Source organism: Ptychodera flava, chromosome 8 (assembly GCF_041260155.1).
Source record: "Ptychodera flava strain L36383 chromosome 8, AS_Pfla_20210202, whole genome shotgun sequence".
Classification (NCBI taxonomy): Eukaryota; Metazoa; Hemichordata; class Enteropneusta; family Ptychoderidae; genus Ptychodera; species Ptychodera flava.
The window spans coordinates 15258782-15280993 of NC_091935.1; the positions used below are offsets into that span (position 1 = coordinate 15258782).

Here is a 22212-nt window from a genome sequence, read left to right on the forward strand (position 1 = left end):
ATTCTAGCAAAATAATTAAATCAGATACATTGAGTCATTCCTTTCACGGGACATGTTTGTTTTTTTCTTGTTCTGTAACTCCTCTACAACAGCAGAAGAAATGAGATTACGTGAAGAATCAGCGAGGATAAAGAGGGTGCCAATCTTGACATCTACTGGTGATCAGACTGGGAATCTCCAGAAAAGATCGATGACACAAAACAACTTTCCATAATGCCCTGAACACTTTATTTAAAGGGACGATAGCTTTAACTTTTTGGTGGTATTTGCATCATTTTTGCTACAGAAAGTGAAAACATTTTTTCCTCTTTAAAGCATGTGTTGAAATATAAACTATCAACCTTGCAAAAACAATGCACTGCATGCAATCTGAGTGGATTGTCGATGAATGAATTCTAGTTTGGACTACAATTCAACTGTCCCGAAGAACATTGAACATTACATACAGACAAGTTGTGTTGAAGAGTTGAACACTAGAACTTGACATTTAAACATCATTTTGGGAGCAAGGCAAAAAACTATTATTTCATTCACCATGGAAAATTCATAAGTTCAAGCTCATAAAATCAAATTTTAAATCTTGTTGACTAAATATTCAAATAGCCCTGTTACAAGAGTAAAAGCCCTACATCATAAAGGTCTTCAAAACAACCGTCCCTACGTGACTGAAATGCATCACAGCAGTCTTTTGATATCAGTACATAACATCACTTAACCTGACTTCAGATATTCAAAATGTTTCATACCAATGCAATAAAGAGAGAGAAAGAGAGAGAGAGAGTACTTGCAAGACTGAAATATACTGGGTCTTTATTTTACAAACCAACATGATCCTTAGAGTTCACATTTAAATAAATTATGTGGGGCCTCTTAAAACCATATTCTTTTTGTAACAAAGATTGGGCCCAGGGCAGTGCTTGAATCTCAGAGTTCATAACTGACTTGCACAGCATAACATTGATTTGTGAAAAGCCATTGTACATATGAAGGTACATCCTACTTTCCAGATTTATTTGTTACAATATGGAAACTATTTCACAGAATCATTACGCAAGTCTGATTTTCTTGAAATTAAAATAATGCACTATGGAAATCACCCTGTGGTGTTGAAAGGCAGTTCTACCATGGTGGTGTCATCGGTTGTGGATTTTGAAGATATGACATTACAACAGCTGATATTGACAACCTGTAAGACAAAAAACACACATTACAAACATGATGATGGTTAGTCATTTACAATACTTATCACAGAAAAAAGCTTTCCTTGGATCGATTCAAGTGGTCAAAAATGAAAAAAGTATGTATCCAGAATTATCATTTGTTTGAAACTTTTTCCATGAGTTCCTTCACAGAGTCATTAAAAGCAAAGCTTTACACAAGAGTCTGGATAAGAAAAATATTTCAAAACAAGTTCTTCAGTCTTCAGACAGAAATTCCTCCTGCTTTTGGCCAATGGCTTGCTGATTTAAAACCAATGTCTATATTTGGTGTCCGGTTTTGCTTTCATATCAGCAACTTGGTGACCATTGTTTTGTAAATCCTACACAGTGAATACGATGGTTTTCAATCGGGCTCTAACCCACGACGCACGGTACCCAATCACCTAGCGGCAGAGGCCACAGACAAAACCGCTCGGCTAAATCCCCAATCTCAAAAAAGATTGGTTCAATAACCGAGCTAAGGATGTTATAATTCTGACTGCGCCCTCTAGTACTAGTACACACACTATCATACATCTCACACAAACTTTATCGAAGCGAAGCAATGAATACAACGCTTAAACTGGGCGGAAGATAGCCTCGGGGACAATTCTGTCCACCAGCAGAACTATCAACCCAGGGTAGAGAGTGAAGTTAGCAAATACGGAAATCCCTTTGTTTGATCTCTCATACATAAATTGTTTTGCTGTAAGTAAAAGAAAATTCACTTATCTCAATTGCAAAGCAATACCTTTTTTAGGTCTCAATGGCCTGTTAGATTAGTTTCCTTTTAGCCCTTGTTTAAAACTTAAAAACACACCAGATCTAAAAGTCTCTGTTAAAATATTTCATGAAAATTTGCTGCCCGTACATTCTCTATATAGGGAGCCTGACAATTTTTATTTGTTCTTACAAAATTTAGAATATTATCAACAGAAGCAGTTGTCTTCAATCTCACCATATTCTGTGTGATAACTTACATAAAACTGCTGAGCATTTGTTTTGTATCCTCTGATGATCTGGAATTTGCATAACTTATAAATGAACAGTAAACCGCAATCCACGCACACCATTTCATCTGTAAAACAAAATCATGAAAAAGAAACATTTCTTTTAATTTGAAATTGCTATGAATATAGCTAATACCATATGTTTTCTGAAACTTTGAGTCAATTTGGAGGATTCTACTATTTCTTTTAGATGTTTTTTGTTTATGCGTAATAGAAAAATTTCCTGCATCACAGACACATTTTACATCAGTGGTACATCATATTGCCCCGTTGGGCACACTGGTCTCAACCAAAATGACTCACCTTTAGCATTAGTCCACACATACTGAATATCATTCCAAGTAAATTCATATAATCAGAAGTTGGGTCTTCCAGTCCACTAGTTTCTGGAGGTTTGTACCTTGATTAGAACAAGTGACATAAATTAAATCATATCATAGATTTTGTCATATAATATTTTGTAGTATTCCATTTACAAACACATGTACCTGTTCATAATTATATTTAACCGCCACTGTTTGCCGTTAATAATTTGGGAACTGTCTCAGAAAGTGGATCAATGCCCCTTTATAATTGTGACTGAAAAGAAATGTTCATTATGAGCTTTTAATTGTTCAACAGGCGTTTTTCTACCCAGTCGAAAGTCTGGTCAAGCGCCTTAAGGCTATCTCCATCTGGCACAGGCAAGTGAAATTAATGATTTGATAAAAACGTATCCGATGTGTAATACAAATCAGAAAAACTACAAAGTTAAAAATTCGAAAAGAGGGTTTATGACCAGCCATGAATGTTTTTTGTACGTGACGCTGCCTTGTCATGCACTGGCCCAGCTGTGCGATCATTCACTGCAATGTGTGATAGCGGCGATACTCTTGTTCAACCTACCGCTATATCACATTGCAGGCTTGCTGCCCATATCTCACTAATGTTATCTTACCTCTGTATTTTGTTAGGTCTTCTAACATCTGTGGTTAGTGACGAAGACATATTTTGTACGCCCTGTGTCTTGCGAGATGTGATGTTTTTGTGCTTTAAATTTTAGGAGAGTGTGTTGACCCTGCCCTGACTTGGCTTCGTGGTTTGGTTGTTTGTACATTCGCTCCTCCTCGATACGAGCATTCCGAATCCTAGTGACACAGGACGCTGATCTCGTGATTAGCTAGGTGGCACACTGCTGCAGTAAATGACCGGGTTCTTTGAAATCTCTCTGGAACAGCGTCCTTGTTGATGGTTCAATGGGTCGGGTCCAAAAGAACACCTCTTGACCGCATACAGGTACTCTAGGATCCCTGTCTGATCCACGTCAAGAGTTAATTTGTCGGCATCTATTTACGCAGTCAGATCTTGAAAATGGCAGAAAACAACGTCAAAGAAGAATTTGAAGACGGGCCCGACGATACGGAGGAGGTGAGTAAAAAGAGGTTGAGAAATTCCAAAACATTAAATGTTGACAGTGTGATTGAATAAAGCATACAAGCTTTGAGAACGGTGAGTCAAGCGCTGTTTTTGAACTGCAATGTGATGCCATTGTAGGTCGACGGTAGATAACAATCATCCTGGGGGCCCATTCAGTGACAATCGAAGTGTAATACGCAATACCAATGGAAAATCGATCAAATTTGAAAACAGTCCCTCCATAGGTGCTGCTCACTAGAGACGTCTTGCGAAGAAATCGACCTCGTCTTACCCTTTCAACTTACAAGAACCCAATTTGCTCAGCCGTTCTCTGTAAATGTAATTTCCCCCTTTTACGTTACTGACAGATCGTCCATCCTTCAAAATTGACCCGTTGTGGGCGTTTCTTCAATATCTTTATCAACCTACCTCATATTCGCTTCACTGAGAAAAACCGTACTTTTTTATTCCTTTCCAGTTTCAAAATGTCATTTTTTGTCATTGCTGTTTAAAAACATTTTATCGTCTTTTGGCATATGATATTGATGAGAACTTTAGAATTATTACAATGCTCATGAGATGAAATGAAAATGATGACGATGATGATAACAACAACAAAAATAACAATAATAATAGCTGTTGTTGTTGTTGTTGTTGTTGTTTGCAGTAGCAGAGTTTGTTATTACTATTGCCATTGTTGACCTATCTCATTTATCTATTTATTTATTTATTAATTTATTTATTGCAACCCTTTTAAAGCAGGGGCTCACTGAAAACAAGAGGAGCAGCAAATTACACTTGGCACTGGAAATGCAAATAAAAACTTACAGAAGAACTTAGAACTTAATTTTCTCAAGCTCTTCCCTAAAAAGGGGAATGTCCCTTTTTGAAAGTCAAATGTAGAGATCGTATGCCCAGTGATTACCATCTATTTAGTCATTTGTCCTTCATTCATTGCAGCTATTATTGTAAAGAGGAAGTGAAAAAGCTAAATGTTTTGTCTGATTTAAGTCAGATTGATTAAATAAACTGATATTTTGGAACAGGTCAAGCAAATAATTACTAACCCTCGGCCTCTTGGCATTGCTATTGTATTTTTATCATTGATTGTCTCTCTGTTCTCCCTACCCACTTGTAGTTAGAATCTAGACGTGACAGTAGCTTTGTGTATGCTTGCAGGCAGAAACATTATATGTGTGTCATTCTATTGTCATCTGACAAAAAATGACAATTTTTATCATTAAGACTGCCCTTAAGCAGTTAATCCAGTGTCTAGCCCATGATAAGAGTTCAAAACTATAATAAAGTACATGATCCTAAATACAATTCTGAAATGATAGTGAAACTCTTGACTAAACGGAATGTTACACATGATTAAGCCGACTAATTTCCCTAAACATGGCTCAAACATATAGGGTTACATTCTCACATTTGCTCTATATTGATTTGTAGCATAGTAATTTTGTGCTTGGACTGTGTATCAAATTTTAATTCAGTCATTTGATATTTTACACATTGACAAATATTGAACATTTCAATTTTTACTTTCAGTTTGAAGATGCCTGTGATGAGATACCTGTGTGAGTATAAAATAATTACCATTGTGCTGTGAAATACTTCCTTCCCTTAATGGACTTAATGAATCCACTGCTGTGAGTTTGCTCAAGTTTTTTCCTTTTTTTGAATATTTCCTAAGGGCTTCTGTCAGCACTACTTTCACCAGAGGTTATCTTCGCAATTCTTCTTGTAACAAATTTATAAAAGTTGCTGACCAGAGTGTTTGCTCAATGAAATGCCCTGGAAAATTCACTGTTTTATAGAAGTTGTCCTCTAGACATAGATTTCAAATTTAAGCCAAGAGCGAATTATTTTTTGTGATCATGGTGATATTTATACCCTGGCTTATCCTTTCATAAAAAGAGCAGAGTATTCAATGCAAATTAAACTATCACCTCATGGTCCATAGGTGATATCAACTGTGTTAGGTTGCTCCCTCTGTTAATGCTGTGCTCAAGATCCATTGTAGGTTTCATCAAAGTTCAACAAACTTTTATGAGCATCATTCCTGTGAACCCATATAAACTGCGCCCTCTCTGGTCAAAGTGACAAGTTGAATCATTGTTATTCTGCTGCAGAAGATTGCATATTGAAACAAAATGTGAAATTTGTAAAGTCGTAAGGGTCAGGCCTTCCTTCCCACATATAAATCAACATAGTCATAGTCTTTTTTCTTTCTGTGCTCAAGACCATCATAGTTTTAATCAATGTTCAAATTTAAGAACATTCATTAGCATGAATTCCAGTGAACCCCCTATAAATTGCGCCCTCTCTGGTCAAAGTGACAAGTTGAGTCATCATAGTTAAATTTAGTTCAGCTTGCTGCAGAAGATTGCATTGAAACAAAATATGAAATTTGTAAGGGTCATATGCTCCTTCCCACATAGAAATTAACATTCACCATGTATCTTTTTGATATTTGACCAAAGTATTATTGATACATGTACATACACAAATTATTTCTGACTTAAAACTGATCTGTTGTCACCACTGTATTTGATTTGACATAAAGTCTAAGTACCACTTACAAGAGGGCACACATCAATGAAGTGACAACCTCACACATCAACTGAATATCACTTCAGAAAGACATTTGCCAGAATACTGTACCATCACCGTAGTGTTGCATATTGTTACAACAATCAACAGAAAGGACAGAGACTTACAATAGAATTGTCAAGGTACAACACAGATATGCTAAAAATTTACTAAATGACCTATTTAGCGTATTCCCTTGAAATTATTCTTGATGAACTCAATCATGTGGGTCCTCATGGCTGCCAATGCCATTGTCATGTGAATCACATGTACATTTGAACTTTGTTGTAGTTATGCAAACACACAATAAGCAAACTTGTCTTTCATGCTGGTTCTGAGTTGTTCAGCATGTGTAACAAATATGAATATTAATGAGAATCATGAATGTTAATTAGAGTCATGAATATTAATGAACCAGCATCGTTGTACCCCTGCATAGTAATTGATGACTAATGAATGAATCAAAAATTCCATTTCAAGTGATCATGAAGCATAATCATGTCTGTTGACCTTTGCTGTAGATAGGACTGGCAAATTATGATAATTTCTGAAAAAACAAATTATCTCCGCGTTTGTTTCATTAGAGGGCATACATTTCTGAAGGACTTGAATTATGTTCCACAGATTCTAAAAAAAGATTTAACTCTTCCTCATGCAGAATGATTGTAGGATGAGAAAGTTTGTTCCCAGTTTAAAGCTTCATAGCATTGTTCTCCTTGTTTTTTCATAAATAGTGATAAAATTTCAGTCTGAGCTGCCAAAGATAGATTCATTTTCATGTTCAACCATTATAGCCTGAAGTACCATTGAAAAAATGGTAAGTAATGTCTACTTGGTCAATAGATGTTTAATTTGTGTCTGATTCTCTTTAATGTGATATAACTCACTTTATCTATAACCAACATGCCTTTTAACTTGTAAGAATTCTGAGATCTTTGAATCAGTTTACGAGTTCCCTGAAATTTTGATCCCTATGTTAGGACAAGTAATATGAACAGAGAGAGAGAGAGAGAGAGAGAGAGAGAGAGAGAGAGAGAGAGAGAGAGAGAGAGAGAGAGAGAGAGAGTGAGACAGATAACTCAATGAAAGTAGGTACTATTTCCAGTGGATAACCGCCGAGACACATTAACAGATGTACTTGGCCCCATACTGTAAGGTCCAGCTTATCTATTTGAGATGATATATTTATAATCGCCAGTATTCCCACAGGAGACATAAGTGCCTTAGAAGAATTCTACTATAGTCAATCAACAGTACTTCTAGGTTAATGAGTTACCATGAGTAAAACCTGGGCGTTGTCTGTCTCCAAGGTAACAGAGTGAGTGTGTAAAATGCAAGGAGTGTCCCTATGTCCCATTTTTGATACTTTGTGTCGTGGCAATAGCTATGTTTGCTCGCATACTTTAAATTCTGTTTGGCTGATCGGTAACTGATGCAGTATGCGTGTATATTCATTGATTAAGTTCTGTGTACTTTCTTTATTTGTGTTGTTTTTTAGTGTACACCCATTAGTGTCTGAGTCATAACAATGATTTTAAACATTGACAGTCATTGCCTGCAGTCTGCAGTTAAAACAGTTAAAGTATCTTTTGTTTAGGTTTCAGTTTTACTATTTTAATATCCCTGACTTGTTTCAGTGAGTGTATTGTTTGATGGGTATCTACGTAAAATTCCACAAAATTTAATAAAGTTGGTAATTGTACCGTACAATATGCCAATCGGCCCAGTTTTTCACAAAACTTAAAAAGGAATCTATGTGTTAAAAGTCAGTATTTTTTGGCAAGTTTATTTGATATTTTTGTTTACTCATTTTTGTGTTGATTCCGTGAAATTTCAAGTTGCATTCACCGTACTACAATGGCCTGGGTATCGGCGACTGCAATTAAATCGAAAGTGTCCCCATCCCATGCTATTTCCAGATGGCCTGTCCTGGACATGGGTGTGGATACGATCGCATCAAACAGGTGGTTGTCGTTCCAATTCACGAGCTTGCCCCAAATGTGCAATATGTTTTATCACAATATTGAATCATTCCAAAAATATGTAAAAGCAGTATTCTATTACTAGTCAATGAGAAAGGATTAAAAAGACACTAAACGAAAAAAAACCAGAAATGAGGCACATCCCATACTAATGTCAAACTCTTTCAATGCCCTCGATTCTAAACAGATATGACCTTCCATGAGAACCAATTCTGATAGTACATGACAATTTATTTCACCGAACCGATAATTAGACTGGTTCCAAATACAAGATCACAGAATATCATATTATTCCTGTCTGCAAAATATCGTGTCACTATTTCAATGTCACTATGAATTATGAACCCAACAGAAAGTACAGTCCAATGCGCGTGATCCGTATGAATGAAAATTACTGTGATACAGAAACTATGTATGCAAAGGCCATCACTGTACATAAATTATACATGATATGTTGTATGTTTTTTCCCATTCATTTCGTCAAAAGTAGTTTCATTTATTGGTGCGCAGGGAAAATTAAAGTGTCACGCGTCTGACGCTATTAGTTTTATTTCTGTATGGTATTTAACTGATGAAAAAATAAATATTGATGCTAAATATGAAATGATAAAACACCCATAGCTTCATACAAAACAAACCTTTGTATATCAGTGGTTTGTCTCAACAGAGGCACACAATATTTTTTCAATGTGGAAATGAAAAAATAGAAGGAGAGGACTGACCCTCTTCAATGGGTATTTATAGTGAATATAATACCCATGATATGCACACAGATCGGTATAAAACAAGTCAGGCTGCACACCCCACATTTCGCAATGGTATGTGCTGGTGATGCAAGCACTATGGAAAAAAATTCTATTAACATATTATAAATATGTGGGTAGGCCCCGCACGGTGTGAATGGCCCTCAGTACTCATTGTGACATCTACCAACTAGGGACAGATATAGCACGGAATTCACAGAGTTACTGGTCACTGCCTGAGACAGACTGCGTCTTGTTTTAGCTGTGGGACTGTAGAATTAGCCAGAGAGCCAGCGGAAGCAGCTGTACTGAACACTCGTTTTCCTGCAGCTTTTTTTGTTGAAATTTTTCGCCGACGTTCTGAAAAAGCAGTATTGGTATTTCTACTTTTTGGGACTCATAAAAAAATAAGATGAGTGAAGATAACCAGGTTGGCGGTGGAAATGCCAGTATGAGCTCCCTCAACAACGGTGAAACTGAGTAAGTGGCAAATTGAACATTTCCCTCAACAATCAATCCAGAGAATTGAAAACTCAACTTCAGTATCTTTTTTTTCACATCGATGTACAAGAACCATGAACTGATTATTTAGGCATTACAACAGTGTAGTTTATTGAAATTCTTTGTGTCACTGTTCACATGTATATACATATAGTCACTTCAAGAAAAAAAAAATGAAAAGGTTTGTTTGATTTGGAGAAGCCACAAATCAAATCAACATATTGCAGCGTGCAAGTTGCATTCTCATCTGTTTCATGCGGTCATCAAACAAAAATGTTATAGCCACATCATCATGTAAGGAAAGCTTTTCCTATGCATATTCTGAAGACATACATGTACTACGTCACCAACTCTCCACACTGCTATTTGCATATTGGACCATTTGAATCGGCTTCATAATTGTCGTGATGATCAGAACCAGTTGATTGATACCACCATATAGAAAGGACCAAGGTCATAAATTGTCACAGCAAACACTTAAAAATGCTCATAATTTGAATTTTACCACAGCTCAGTGTCATTATCTGTCAATGAATACCAGGCTCTACACAACCCCACTGCAACATTTCCATAATTTATCACAAACTTCACTTCGTGGCAGTGCTCTAAATGCCATGTTTTTCTCTACAAATTAACTATTTATTGTAATCCTTTTCTGTTTGATTGACTCAGACATAAAGACAAGTGCCGCTAAACTTTGAAATTCCAATATGTTTCACTCAATAAAAGTATAAATTCCTTTTACACTATCCATGAATACGTGATATGTTGTTTTTTTTTCAAACAATTGGTATCTTTTCTCAAAATCTTTATATTTTTTGTCTTTTATAATTGTTTGCATCCTCTGTCTATTTTGTATTAAATTGCACAGAGTTATGTAACTGAATCGTTTTTTTCAGTTTGTGAAAAGATGTATGCATATCATGCCGGTAATGGGAATTGATCTTTTGTGTAGGTATTAAAAGATTTGAAAAACGAAATAAAGTTTTCAATTTTGGCACTGGCTTACAAAAATGTCAATTTATGGCTTGTCTGTTTCAGATCACTTTAGAGTTATATTTGCAGGGTTCTTTGACATTTAAAAATTATGTTTCTGACAATATCTACAAAATCTAGTTGGTTGATGATTTTTCTGCAGTATATTGTGGTGCTGTTTATCAGAGTAATGGATACACGATCTGTTCACCAGATCAGGAAACATTCACAAAGTATATTTAGTAGGTATATTATTCATTATTATTCATCTGTAACTGTGTTGCTCAGACTTCAGGGTATCAGATGAAAAGAAAGTCAACAACATCGTACTGATGTCAGACACCGATATTGTAGTGAGTGTTTAGCAGTGCTGAACATGAAAGAAATTTCAAATAGTTATTTTATCAAACATTTGAATTTTATTGTAAAAGCTATTTGAAATTGAATTTTGTGTTACAGCTGTTAAATATATGTCTGCCAATCCTATATTTTGAGTTTCTTGTGGCGTATTAGGCCAGCATTTCTGTCTCGTAGACATGTTCTTACATGAAAGCAATAATATTAATCTTCAGCTTTATGAAAATAGATATAAATAGCAGTGGACCATTGCATTTATTGTACAGCATTCAATAGAATCTTTGCATATCCAGGAAGGAACAATACAGCTTGTTTTCTAGTATTCTTGACAAGTGCCGTGATGAAAAATGAATTGTTTATCATATCTAAGGTGGACGATTTCAATATTTACAATTGATATTAATGCTCCACTCTGTGTAGCTATCCTATTTGCTCTCATAAATTTGACTCACTTGTATAAAATGTTGTAGTTATGATTCAAGATATTTTTGTCGCAGACAATGAGTAACTCGCCCAGAGGATAATGTGATGTTGTCGTAAATTTTGCATTTCACTGGCTGGGAAAATTTACTAACAGGTATGAATTTTGGAAATGTTGCTTTTTAACATAATCTTGTCACAATGTGTCATATAGCTCGGAGACTGAACAGCCCTGTGGATCTCATGCAGATTTTTTTTTGCGGAGGACAACAGCTTGCTATGGTTTTTGCCGACAGCTAAAGAAAATTTTTTAAACCATGAGCTGAGTTATTGAGCACCACTGTTCAGCAGTAAACATCAAATGGAAATCCGTAGTTACAATGATAGGATAATATATCTAGAGCTCAAAAAAATGAAATTTGGTGAAAAAAGTTGTCACATTTAAATGCATTCTATCTGTCTGTACATGTGACTAAAGTAAAAAATATAGCAATATTAAATTCATGCTTTTGAAGGTGGATATTAATGCATTCATGAATTTCATGTGTGCATGGATGGACGTCTTTGTCCTGTGTCCCTCAATTCTGTGTTGAATAAATAAACTAGTTCTATTTTTGTAGCACTAATGTTGGGCCTTGCAACTGCATGGTACTAAATTGAAATAGTGCGTCTTGTTACTGAATTTGCATGTTCACAAAAATTTCAACTATTGAAGTCATGTTTGAGTCTGGTTCTGTATAGTTATTTGTGCCCCCAAATTGTCAAATTACAACTGTGTGCCTGAAGTTGTACCTAGCTCCTGTCTTTAGAGTAATTAGGGATTCCGATTTACCTAGTCATTGAAATTGTCTTATTCAGGATATTGGTGGTTTGTTAGTTTGTGTTTCTGGTCTCCAGTGGTATTATTCCGTCACAGGTGACAGTCTGCAGGGAAAAAGTTACATTTTGATATTAAATGTTCACTTATGCTCAATGTCAAACTATAGTCAAATCGTTATAGAATTCAGCTTGATTTATCCATGTATATTAAGGCAGAATTTGCCTTACGGACAGATATTTAGACTAAGATCTTTTCAATGCTATTGATTACTTATGGAGCCTCGGGCTTATTTTAAAGCTTTTGAAGTAAATAAAATGTTCACCTTCTTGTTTATATGGAATTGAAAATGTATTTTGTCCATAGAGCTAATACAGGGATAATTGCCATTTTAAATTTTAAACCTTGGTAAATCTTAGATAACTTGTTTCTCTAGGATCAAAATTTACACAATGACCCTAATTTTTCTCATTGATTTTGAAATCTGGTTTAAGTGTCCTTAAGGCAAGTATGAGCTGAAGTTTTAAGTCTTTCAGTTTTGGAATGCATACTACACTCATCTAACGTCACAGTCTGGTTTATCCTTGCAGAGAATTCATTAAACTGATATAAATATTCGCCAGGAAACACAGATTTTACCACTTTGTCATGGAGTGTTCATCCACCATCTGATGATAGGACCAGGGTTTGAGATTCAAATTAGTTGCTCAATGCTTCCAATTCGTTAATGTGATATTTTTCATGTACACATCAGTGTGTGCTGATGAAATTGATCCAATTCATAATCGTAACATTTTATTAGATAGTGAATGCGTCACTAACACGTCAAGTAAATTAGACATGAATTATGGACAATATTGTTCAGAAATCACACACACCAAGTACCACTACTGTTTTTATAATCTTAGCAGACCAGTCTAAGCTTATTCTTAGCCCTTAATTTCTGTTCCATATGTGAAATATCTTAAATCAGATAAATCTAGTTTTGTGTTCTCACAGTTTAGATAAGTATAAAGCGTCCATCATTTGTTGTGTCTACATGTACCATAAAGATCATGAGGAAACATCGCATTTTCAATAGTTACGACAAACCTGGTTATACCCTGTCTCTACTCTCTTAGCCTGGAAATTCTTGGTGAAGGTTTTCTCACTCAAGTGTATCTAAACACCTCTGCACATCCGTGTCCGATCCATTTCTTTTTAAATAATCTTTATCAGACGCACTTTTCGTAGAATGCTCCTCTGCCATCATCAGTGGGCTTCCATGCAGTGAGTTCTATAAAAATAGAATTTTCGGTCACTGTAAATATATTAAATTGCACCTGTAACCATTTGATATTAAATGATTGTTACGAAAGTATAATTAGGACAAAAACTGATTTTGTGTGCCTTTTTATGATCATTTTCATTATCTTTATAAATTCAGAATGAAAAGCTTTCATCTTTCTACAGCCACTTTCTCATCGACCTTCTTTAATTTATTTCCCAATTTTAACTTCTATGGTTTTCATCGTTGCAATTGCTGTCTTTTTAGTGCAATCGTCACTTTATTTGAATACCAGCATTTCATCTCTTCAGCTACAGCCTAATTGAAATTCCTGACACAAAGCAATTTCCTAGCCAGACGTTTTGTCTTAAAATCATGCACATTTTGACTTCACCGTTGAAATCAAAGGTAACTAAAGGGAGTGACACAGTGTAGTACACATATCTTTTAAGGGCATGTACCGGAAAATCTAGAAATATTGCATTGATATATGATGTGCATGTATATCACAGCATTTCCTTAGAAAAGAGTGAGATGGGATTCAATTATAGACATTAAAATTTCTCAATGCTTCCCTACATGTTAGTTCCTATGACTCTATTATAAAAAGAATTGTATATTTATGAATATTTATCTCATAAAATTTCTGATTGATATATTTTATGGGTTGTGTTATTTGATCCATTCAAGCCAACTTTTGAACTTACCATGATATGGTGCGATGATACATGGTCGTTCATATTGCAGGGATTTGTAGAAAGATATGCGAAATCATAAACTTCTTTTGGTAAATCCGTTTACAGTTCTGTATTAAAATCAATATGACTGTAAAGCAAGCAAGTTATTGTCCTACAATTTTCCTTTTTAATTATATATCTGATAATTTCATGAACATTCCCAAATCAGCCTCAGACAAAAGAAATGACAGATCATTAGAACTCTCATCAGCTCCTTACAATGTTAACCCTTTGAGGGCTGTAATTTTTCCCACCAAAATTTCAGCACAACATTTTACCAATTTTTATGAATTTTTCTGTAATTTTTTAATAATTTTTGATCAAATGGATATCACATTTCATTGGCTCGAGTTTTTCACCAAAATTTGGCAAAAATCTGAAAAAATTTTACTGGAGCACATTTTATAAAGGTGACAAAAATTGACCTTTGCTCTCAAAGGGTCAATTAATTTGTCCCTCTTGAAACAAAGCTAATGTGATTTAATAGCTGGTTTGGTGTTCAAGTTGTCTCTCGAAAGTGTCTACCTATTCTTTGCGTAAAAGTCATTTTGAGTTCTATCATGAAGTTCAATTCTGTGTATTTGGTCTCAGTCGTTGAAGGAACAAATACATTTTAACTGGTCATTAACAATTTCTGTATCAATTATTAAATTTATGTTGTCCTTCGTGCAAATCTCTTCAACTTTGTACTTTGTGAACGTGTAATGACGGTAATACTTCTGGCTTTTTGACATGTAAAATTTATTTGAAATGCTCACAGCTGTCACCGTGGATGTTATTGAGGTATTTAAAAAGTCCCATCAAGGTAATCCTTGTTTATATTTTATATGGAGTCATTAGATAGGGTTGTTGTGCTACACCTAGAAATGATGGCCTTGAGGACAATATTGTCCATATTCCCTGCATTACATCATGTTATTCAATTGTCATACAACCGGCCGGATGAATATTCTTTTATCTTTCCTGTGTCAATCTTCTGTCATTATTACAGCCATGTATGTGTTGGCGTATTTACAATTGGACTGTTCCAACTCATGAATGCGTCATGTACAGCAATGATAATACACATTTGTGTTCAAGCATACCATGCCTGCAAAGCTAAATGTGGTTACTGCCCAATCATGTCTTTCACAATGTGGATGGATCAGAAGATTGAGAAGATCAGGTACCGACACACAGTCAGTTGAAAGAAAAATTCAGTTTTGTAGTTAATTGCAAAGAACCAGTGTTCAGATACAATAATTGACTGTCACTATTCCTAATTCTTTGACAAGTACAAAGTAATTATCAGAAAAATTTCTATATATGGACATGTTCTTTTACGATGTTAAAATTCCACTGTCTGACAATTTAGCATCAGGAGGGATCTAGTATATCTGTAGAGTCAATAAAGGTGAGAAAGTGACTTGGGTTTTGAAGAAAACAGCATGACAGGTAGACGGGGTAGAGGTGAATTGACAAGAAATTTCTATCCAGCTCCATCCATCCCTCCCCAATCCACCCACTCACCCCCCCCCCCTCCAAAAAGAGAGGAGCTCTATACAATAAGATATTTCAAAGTTATGAATGATTAATTTTGTTCTCACTCATTAAATCATCTCATCAAACCTGTGATAATGATTGCTGTCAGCAGCAACAATGCCAGCCTGTCTGTCTGTCACATTTTGATTAAACTTTTCATTGATGAAACATTTACCATAGAGATTTTATTATTCAAGAGCAGATTGTACTCGGTAAAATTGATCTACAAAAGTCAACACTTCAGTTTAATTCCAAAAAAACCAACACAGGGCATGTGAACCTAAATGACCTTCTTCTTGTCTTTCATCTCCAGCTTCCTCCCACTTTCTTCCTCTCAGTGACGCAGAAGAATCATTGTCATCAAACTCACTACACCCACGCTGCCACTGCAATAACTTCATTCCCTGATCTCTGTTTAAAATAGACTTTTACGGTTTCCCATTCTTCAACCGTAATTGATTATTTTGTTTCTCTCATGGGGATTGAAATCAGGGCATATGTCCCCGTCTGACATTTTCCCTTAATTTCATTTTCTCAGACTGTGAGTCTCAAGACAAGTGCTCTCATTTCACAGTGTGCAAGCAAACAGGGAATCTCGTTAGTCAAAGTTTGAACATTACGATGCTTGATACATTTTCGGCCTTCATGTATCTCCTGAACACATATGTTTCATCTATCTTAAAAGTTTGATTAGTTGTGTAAATTTTCAAGAACTTTTACGCTCATTCACGAATTTATTTATACCATTTAACAATAATTAATCACCCAATATCAATATTATAAATTATGTTCACTTTGTTTCAATCAATTTGTACATAGTTGTCATGTCTTTTTTGTTGGTTTGAAAGAAATCAAAGAGAGTAATCAGATATTCCTAATAGGAGTTTGAAATTAAGCGTTGGCCGGAAACTTTCTCATTTTCAATTGATTATTTGGAAATAGATGGAAATGTGGATATCATGATGCCTGAATTCATACAGGAAGTCATTTTTAATGTCAATTAAATGTCATAACCATGACAACCCAGGCAATATTGGGTGGGTGTAAGTGTGGAGTGAAATTTTAATACTACTTGGATGGGTATAGTTCCAGAACTGTATAGCCATTGCGGCTATTTAGCTGTGGGTGTATTATGGCAGCCATAGTCAAAAGCTAATTCAGGCTGGGAATTTTAATTTTACACGACATCACAGCCAGCCAGTCTCCCAGAAAAGCGGTTTCATCGAATGCAAAGTTTGCTGACGTCAATGTGGGTATCTTCTGAATGCTAAGTTTTTTTCCCCACAGTGTAATCCATTGACTTTCAGGAAAGTACCAGGTGCTGATGGGAAGTGGAATTTTAACAAGAAATACTGTAGCTATTGGCATTGTTATTGGCTATCAGGTTTTAGCCAATTAGTAAAGAACATACAGCGTATCCTCATAAAGCTGACGTGTATATACTTGAACATATGCATATTTTGGCATTTAGCAGCTGTAAATTTTGAAATGGCAGTAGAACTGACAAGCTGGTGAAGTGTTGACTGTTAAACAGTGAATATGCACCTGTCAATGAGGTGAAATCTATTCCAAATATAGAATCAGTCATGAGTTCAAAAGCTGATGTTTCCATTACATATCGTATTTGACATTTTGACTGACAAATTTTAAGGAAAAATCCCTGAATACATCTCATGAACAAAAAGTACAGTGATGTTGAGCTAGTACAACAACAGAAACTTACAATTTGAACTAATTAATATGTATTGAGTATCATTTGATCTTTAATTTGCTAAGCTAATAGCTTAGATTGAGCTACATTTAACCAGAGCAAAGTTAAATTATTATCGTAAAATCATAATCTAAATTGTAAGTAAAACAAAATCACTACTCTGTAGAGAGAATGAAGTAGTAAAATACTCATGCTTTATTGCTTTGATCGTTTTCAATGGACAGTCCTTGTGGAAGGTGACCATTCAGTGTTCTTGACAGCTTGGAAAAAGAGGAGGGTAGCTACTTTACATAACAATATATAATTTGCATACTCTTTTGTTGTTAAAATGTATTCTCTTGTGTGGTTATTCACATAAAAATAGATTGCTGAAAAAGAAAACAAAGGGATGGCCTACCAATTTAAATTCCCTTATGGAGAACCCTGATCATTACATGAGATACATGACAAAAAAAAACTCAAATGTTATTTAATGTTGTCTTTACTATAATAGGAAACAGTTTGAATGTGATATAAGAAAATCTGGCAAATTTATAAGAAAAATGCCCTGTAGATAGAAATTTGGCAAATCAAGAAATTCTTTGGTGACTATAGGCTTTGAAAATCAAGCTGACTTCACATTCCAGCGTTGTTGCATTGTGATATATAGACATTGTGATGCCCCCAGCATGCATTGTTAAAACCAGTTGAAAAAAATTAATATAACTTGTTAATTATAGATTATCTGTCAGTGATGATTTCCAATTTGCTGATTTAGGAAATTCCTGCAGATATCTATTCCTGGCATGTTTTCAATGGAAGCGGAATTGAGTTATCCTTTGTTTCAATGATCAGTAAAGTTATAAATCTGTGCGTTAAGTTGCTCATGTTTTTTCATTCACATTCCAAAAAAAAAACTATTTTGATTCATGGATTTGATAGGTGTACAGGAAGTGGTATATAATTACACATGCAGGCGAAAGCAGTCATGACAGAACTGCCGTCCATTGTCACTGTTCTCATCTACATTTACTTGACATTGAAAGGAATAAAAACCCTTATGTCATCGCTGGACAATGCTGGTTCCTCACAGTGGCATCGCATTGTTGTTACATGGTAATAACCATCTGCGTTGAAACTTGTTCACACATTTCTCATCAAGGGAGGGCTGCGGCCTTTGTAGACTTTTGAATCCACTGAAACGCTGGGTTTTTCGACACTGAATGGTATAGTGACAGTAGCACTGCTGTAATATTCTTCCTGGCTTGTTTTGCTGTGAACTTCACTCACAAAGTCCCTGTGATCTGACTTCTGATAAAATAGCAATACAGTAAGTTGATAATAGTTTGTGATCTTTATTATCTTACATAGTTAAATAATGATTGTCTCTCACCATTGGCTGGTTATTCTAAGTGTTTAGTTAATCTGTTTGGCACAAAGATCAGTGCCAAATTCCATTTTGAAATATTTCATTTTTCAGGTTCTCTTCCTGACAAGATACGTGTGTAGTTTCAAGCTTGCTGCTGGAATAGATAGTGAATCTATGGGATTTCTTTGAGTGTTATTATCAATTTCAATGTTGATATGGAACAAATTCATATTAACTCAATTTGCTGATCATAATCCTATCACAGAGGTAGAATATCTCCAACCTCTTTGATCATGATCATGTCGTACTGTTCGTGCTTATAGTCAATTGAAACAAAGTGGGCCCGGACTGTGGTCCAAACATGGAGGTACATGTGTAAGCACCTTACATCCATGATCCAAGCATATATAGGATTACCAATCATCCTTTTCAATTGACCATGTTGCTCTATAAGCCCCATTTTGGCTGACAACATTGCTGCTAAATCCAAAGTTTATCCTCAATTTTAAGCATGCGATGAAGTTCATTGACCTGATGTGAAGGCCAAAAATGCGTGAACACCCTCGTGTACCTGTGCATGCATTTATGTAACATGTGTTTTTGTCATCGTGTCTCTATGCAAATGAGTTGTCAATTTCAATTACTGGTATATGTGAAGTCATTTACGTGGTTGTGGAGGTGGCCATGCTTTGTGGTGAAAAGATTCTCTTTGAGTTAGTCAATGGCAAACGATTTGTTTTCACTGTCGTATCTTGCTATAATCCATGGTCATTGGAATTTCTCATTGGAATTGATAACAGAATATTAAAATTATACCCTACTTTTAACCCTTTCACCCCCATGTCCCTCTCTAGAGGTCCAACTTTACCATAGAAAACGATGACATTGGTTCAAACCATTGTGGTGAAAGGGGTAAAGGACAGATGAGATCAGATATTACCTTGGGTATGGTATCTTACTTAGGCTATGAATGCAAGTATGTTTCAAAAATTACATGATCTTCATTCTATATCTTAGGATGTCTAAATATTATCCTAGTTTCACGGTTTGTAGCAACAATGTAGTCTCAAAATGAAATTCTTAAACTCATGCCCACATTTTGCACTGGTGCAGAAGACTGATGGTCTCCTTTCCCTTTCAAATCAAGAAAATAAGTTAGCTTTTACAGCTGACTGCAGTCATCTTTCCAGTCCAGGGGGAATTCAAAATGTATTCAGTGGAATCATCTCTGTGTACTTTTGTCAGGCTCTAAGATTGTGTTTTCAGATGGCTTGAAATCAGCCTCAAAGAACTGTTACGTTGCATTTTTCTTGGCAATCATGTTTTTTGTTTATTTGTGGTAAACATAATTCACTTGTTGTCCCAATATCACAGAGTAACCTAACTACTGTAAAATTTACTCAAGGAAATTTACTGATTCTTGAAAAAGAAATGAATTCACTGTGATATGCATCTGTTGTTTGACTCACCTGGCTTTTCATCAAGATTTAATTGATAGAAAATGCAATGGTTCATAGAATCCTTTGACAATAAATGAACGCAATTTTAATGTGCAATTCGAAAGTGTTTACTGGATCAAATGTGCCTTAAAACACCACAGAGATGAAAAAGGGTCTGGCAATGTGATTAGGACTGTGAAGCATTTCATCATGAGAATTGAAAGATAATTTGTCAGTTGTGGATGATAGAATACATATCATCCTTTGATTAATCTTTACAATGTGTGACGGTGTGGTTTCTATACAAGTAATAAGTGTGATATGCATTGATCCATGTAGAAGGGATACAGATTTAATTGTGACTATAAGAAAAGCTTTATTTCAATAACAACAATGTGTCATAGTTGTTTGTTTATAATGACATTAAAAAGTCTTATACTACAGGTGTGTAATCTTGTTAATGGAATCATGTTTTACCATTATACCAATCCTTTCATCTTATTGAAGATTACAAGTCATTTTAAATCCAATCAGAGTAATACACTATACTGCCATGCATTAAATTCACAGTTGTAACAACCAGAATGTATTGTAACACACCTCATCAAAGGTATCTGTTGTGATTGGTTGATTCATGGTCACAAGCACAAAACAGAATCTGTCCAAAATCCTGTCTGCAGACACATTACAATAATCAGTGCTCCATCCTATATATGTACAAATGATCTGTTCACAATCTTTTACTGATTTGATTCAGAAATATTCCATGGATGTACTCTGCATCCAGGCCTGTAAGGCTTGGTTGTGCTTGACACACAGAGATTTCAGACAGTTTTCCAATGATATATTATCCACCTTCGGTAGAAGCTCGCGTCTCATCCCATTAAAATCTGGAGGAGGGATTGTGACCAAGCAGATTATTATCAGATGTATAGCGATGGCATACAGCGGTACGTTTGATGAGAGCGGTGATGCACAGCTGGTTAGAAATAAGCCAAGCCAGGAAAGGTCAAAACGTGATTCTACTCAAATTGAAGATGTTTTTTTCATCTTTTATAGTACTTCACTTTCATCAAAGGTGACTGCCCTTTCACATCTGTTTTCCTGCTTCTCTCAAAGCAATTAGATGATGGAATTGAAGTGCATTAACCTAGCGCAGTATACACATTGAAAGCTAATTTCTACACATGGTTTTCGGTCTGGTTAATCTGACTGGCAATGTAATGAATTATAAAAGACCTTGCTATTAAAGGTAATTAAAACTGATGATGTACTTTTCCTGTTGTTTTTAACCTTTGCACCCAGACCCCTGCTACTCTATGACGTCATCGGACATTTATGTCCGAGCCGGGTTCAAAGGGTTAATTACAATTATTCTGGCTGAGCAAAATTACCTATTCTCAGTACATTCAAAATTTTTATACCTTTTACCGCAAAATTTGATACAATTCTGATAACACTTATGGATATAAAAGCTGTACAGATGAATTGAAAGAACAAATATGTCATCCAGAACAAAGTACACTTTTTAGACCAAAAGAGATTTTAAAAAATTTGTAGTTATACCTCTTTTTTTTTCAGCTTCCAAGATACAATCAGTAATTTCCTATTTTTTATAATCAGTTCATAATTTCATAAAAATCTGTAGTCGTCATATGTACTATCCGTTTCATATATCAATGATGATATTGAAAATTACAATGGTTGATGCAAGAAGAACAAAAAAGAAATTCTTCAAGCACTTATCGCATACCTTAGGCTGTAAAATATTACATTCCTCACTTTGCATGGATATGTCGCCGATTTTTTTTTTACGATCACATGTCCCTTAGTATGCCAGCAAGTCATTTGTTTGGTGTCTGGGTTCTTCACAAGGTGATTTTAAGGGCTGGGCCACCCCTCTGTTTTTGGAGCGATCTTTTCATATTTTAATACTATACAAAAAAGACATTTTCATAACAAAAGAATATGCAAATTAAACATTGTTATGTAGATTGGCCAGTTGTTTTCCCAAGTTGTGGAGAACACTCAGAGGTGTGCCGCCGTATTTGTAATGCCATATTTGTAATAGATCTGCGACATCGCATCAGAGTTGAAAACAGACAGCTGATGATCTGTGCTGTGACCTCAAACACATCAGAGGTCAATCAGTCAGTATTCATTTATTTATAGTCAATCTACATCTCATAGCATAG

The 22212-nt window shown here is 35.3% G+C and overlaps 2 protein-coding genes across 6 annotated transcripts in view; one reads left to right on the plus strand and one right to left on the minus strand.

Moving 5' to 3' along the window:
- Positions 1-205: 205 nt before the first annotated feature.
- On the minus strand, positions 206-3306 carry LOC139138605 (PAT complex subunit Asterix-like). Its single transcript, XM_070707045.1, has 4 exons — positions 3147-3306; positions 2513-2609; positions 2180-2277; positions 206-1186 (listed from the first exon to the last, which is right to left on the minus strand). The coding sequence occupies exons 1-4, from the start codon at positions 3194-3196 to the stop codon at positions 1120-1122; spliced, it is 312 nt and encodes a 103-aa protein (XP_070563146.1). The 5' UTR covers positions 3197-3306; the 3' UTR covers positions 206-1119.
- A 13-nt stretch (positions 3307-3319) lies between these two features.
- LOC139138602 (tetratricopeptide repeat protein 39B-like) overlaps positions 3320-22212 on the plus strand; it is a 36744-nt gene continuing 17851 nt past the window's right edge. The window contains exons 1-2 of one of the 5 annotated variants that reach the window (XM_070707039.1): positions 3320-3616; positions 5156-5184. In XM_070707039.1, coding sequence (XP_070563140.1) covers positions 3560-3616; positions 5156-5184 — 86 coding nt within the window. In that variant the 5' untranslated portion in view covers positions 3320-3559. Of the gene's footprint in view, positions 3617-5155; positions 5185-6997; positions 7017-9085; positions 9405-15104; positions 15164-18346; positions 18540-22212 lie in introns of those variants that run through there. The other 4 variants (XM_070707042.1, XM_070707040.1, XM_070707038.1 and 1 more) reach the window with 4 other exon arrangements.

What these genes read in the sequence shown, in the direction of transcription:
- LOC139138605 (XM_070707045.1), bottom strand. Translation starts at nt 3,196, where the DNA reads ATGTCTTCGTCACTAACCACAGATGTTAGAAGACCTAACAAAATACAG. An exon ending in TGTGTGGACTAATGCTAAAG is followed by an intron (nt 2,278 to 2,512) that starts GTGAGTCATTTT and finishes TTTGTTTTACAG; the next exon opens with ATGAAATGGTGTGCGTGGAT. An exon ending in CAAATGCTCAGCAGTTTTAT is followed by an intron (nt 1,187 to 2,179) that starts GTAAGTTATCAC and finishes TTTGTCTTACAG; the next exon opens with GTTGTCAATATCAGCTGTTG.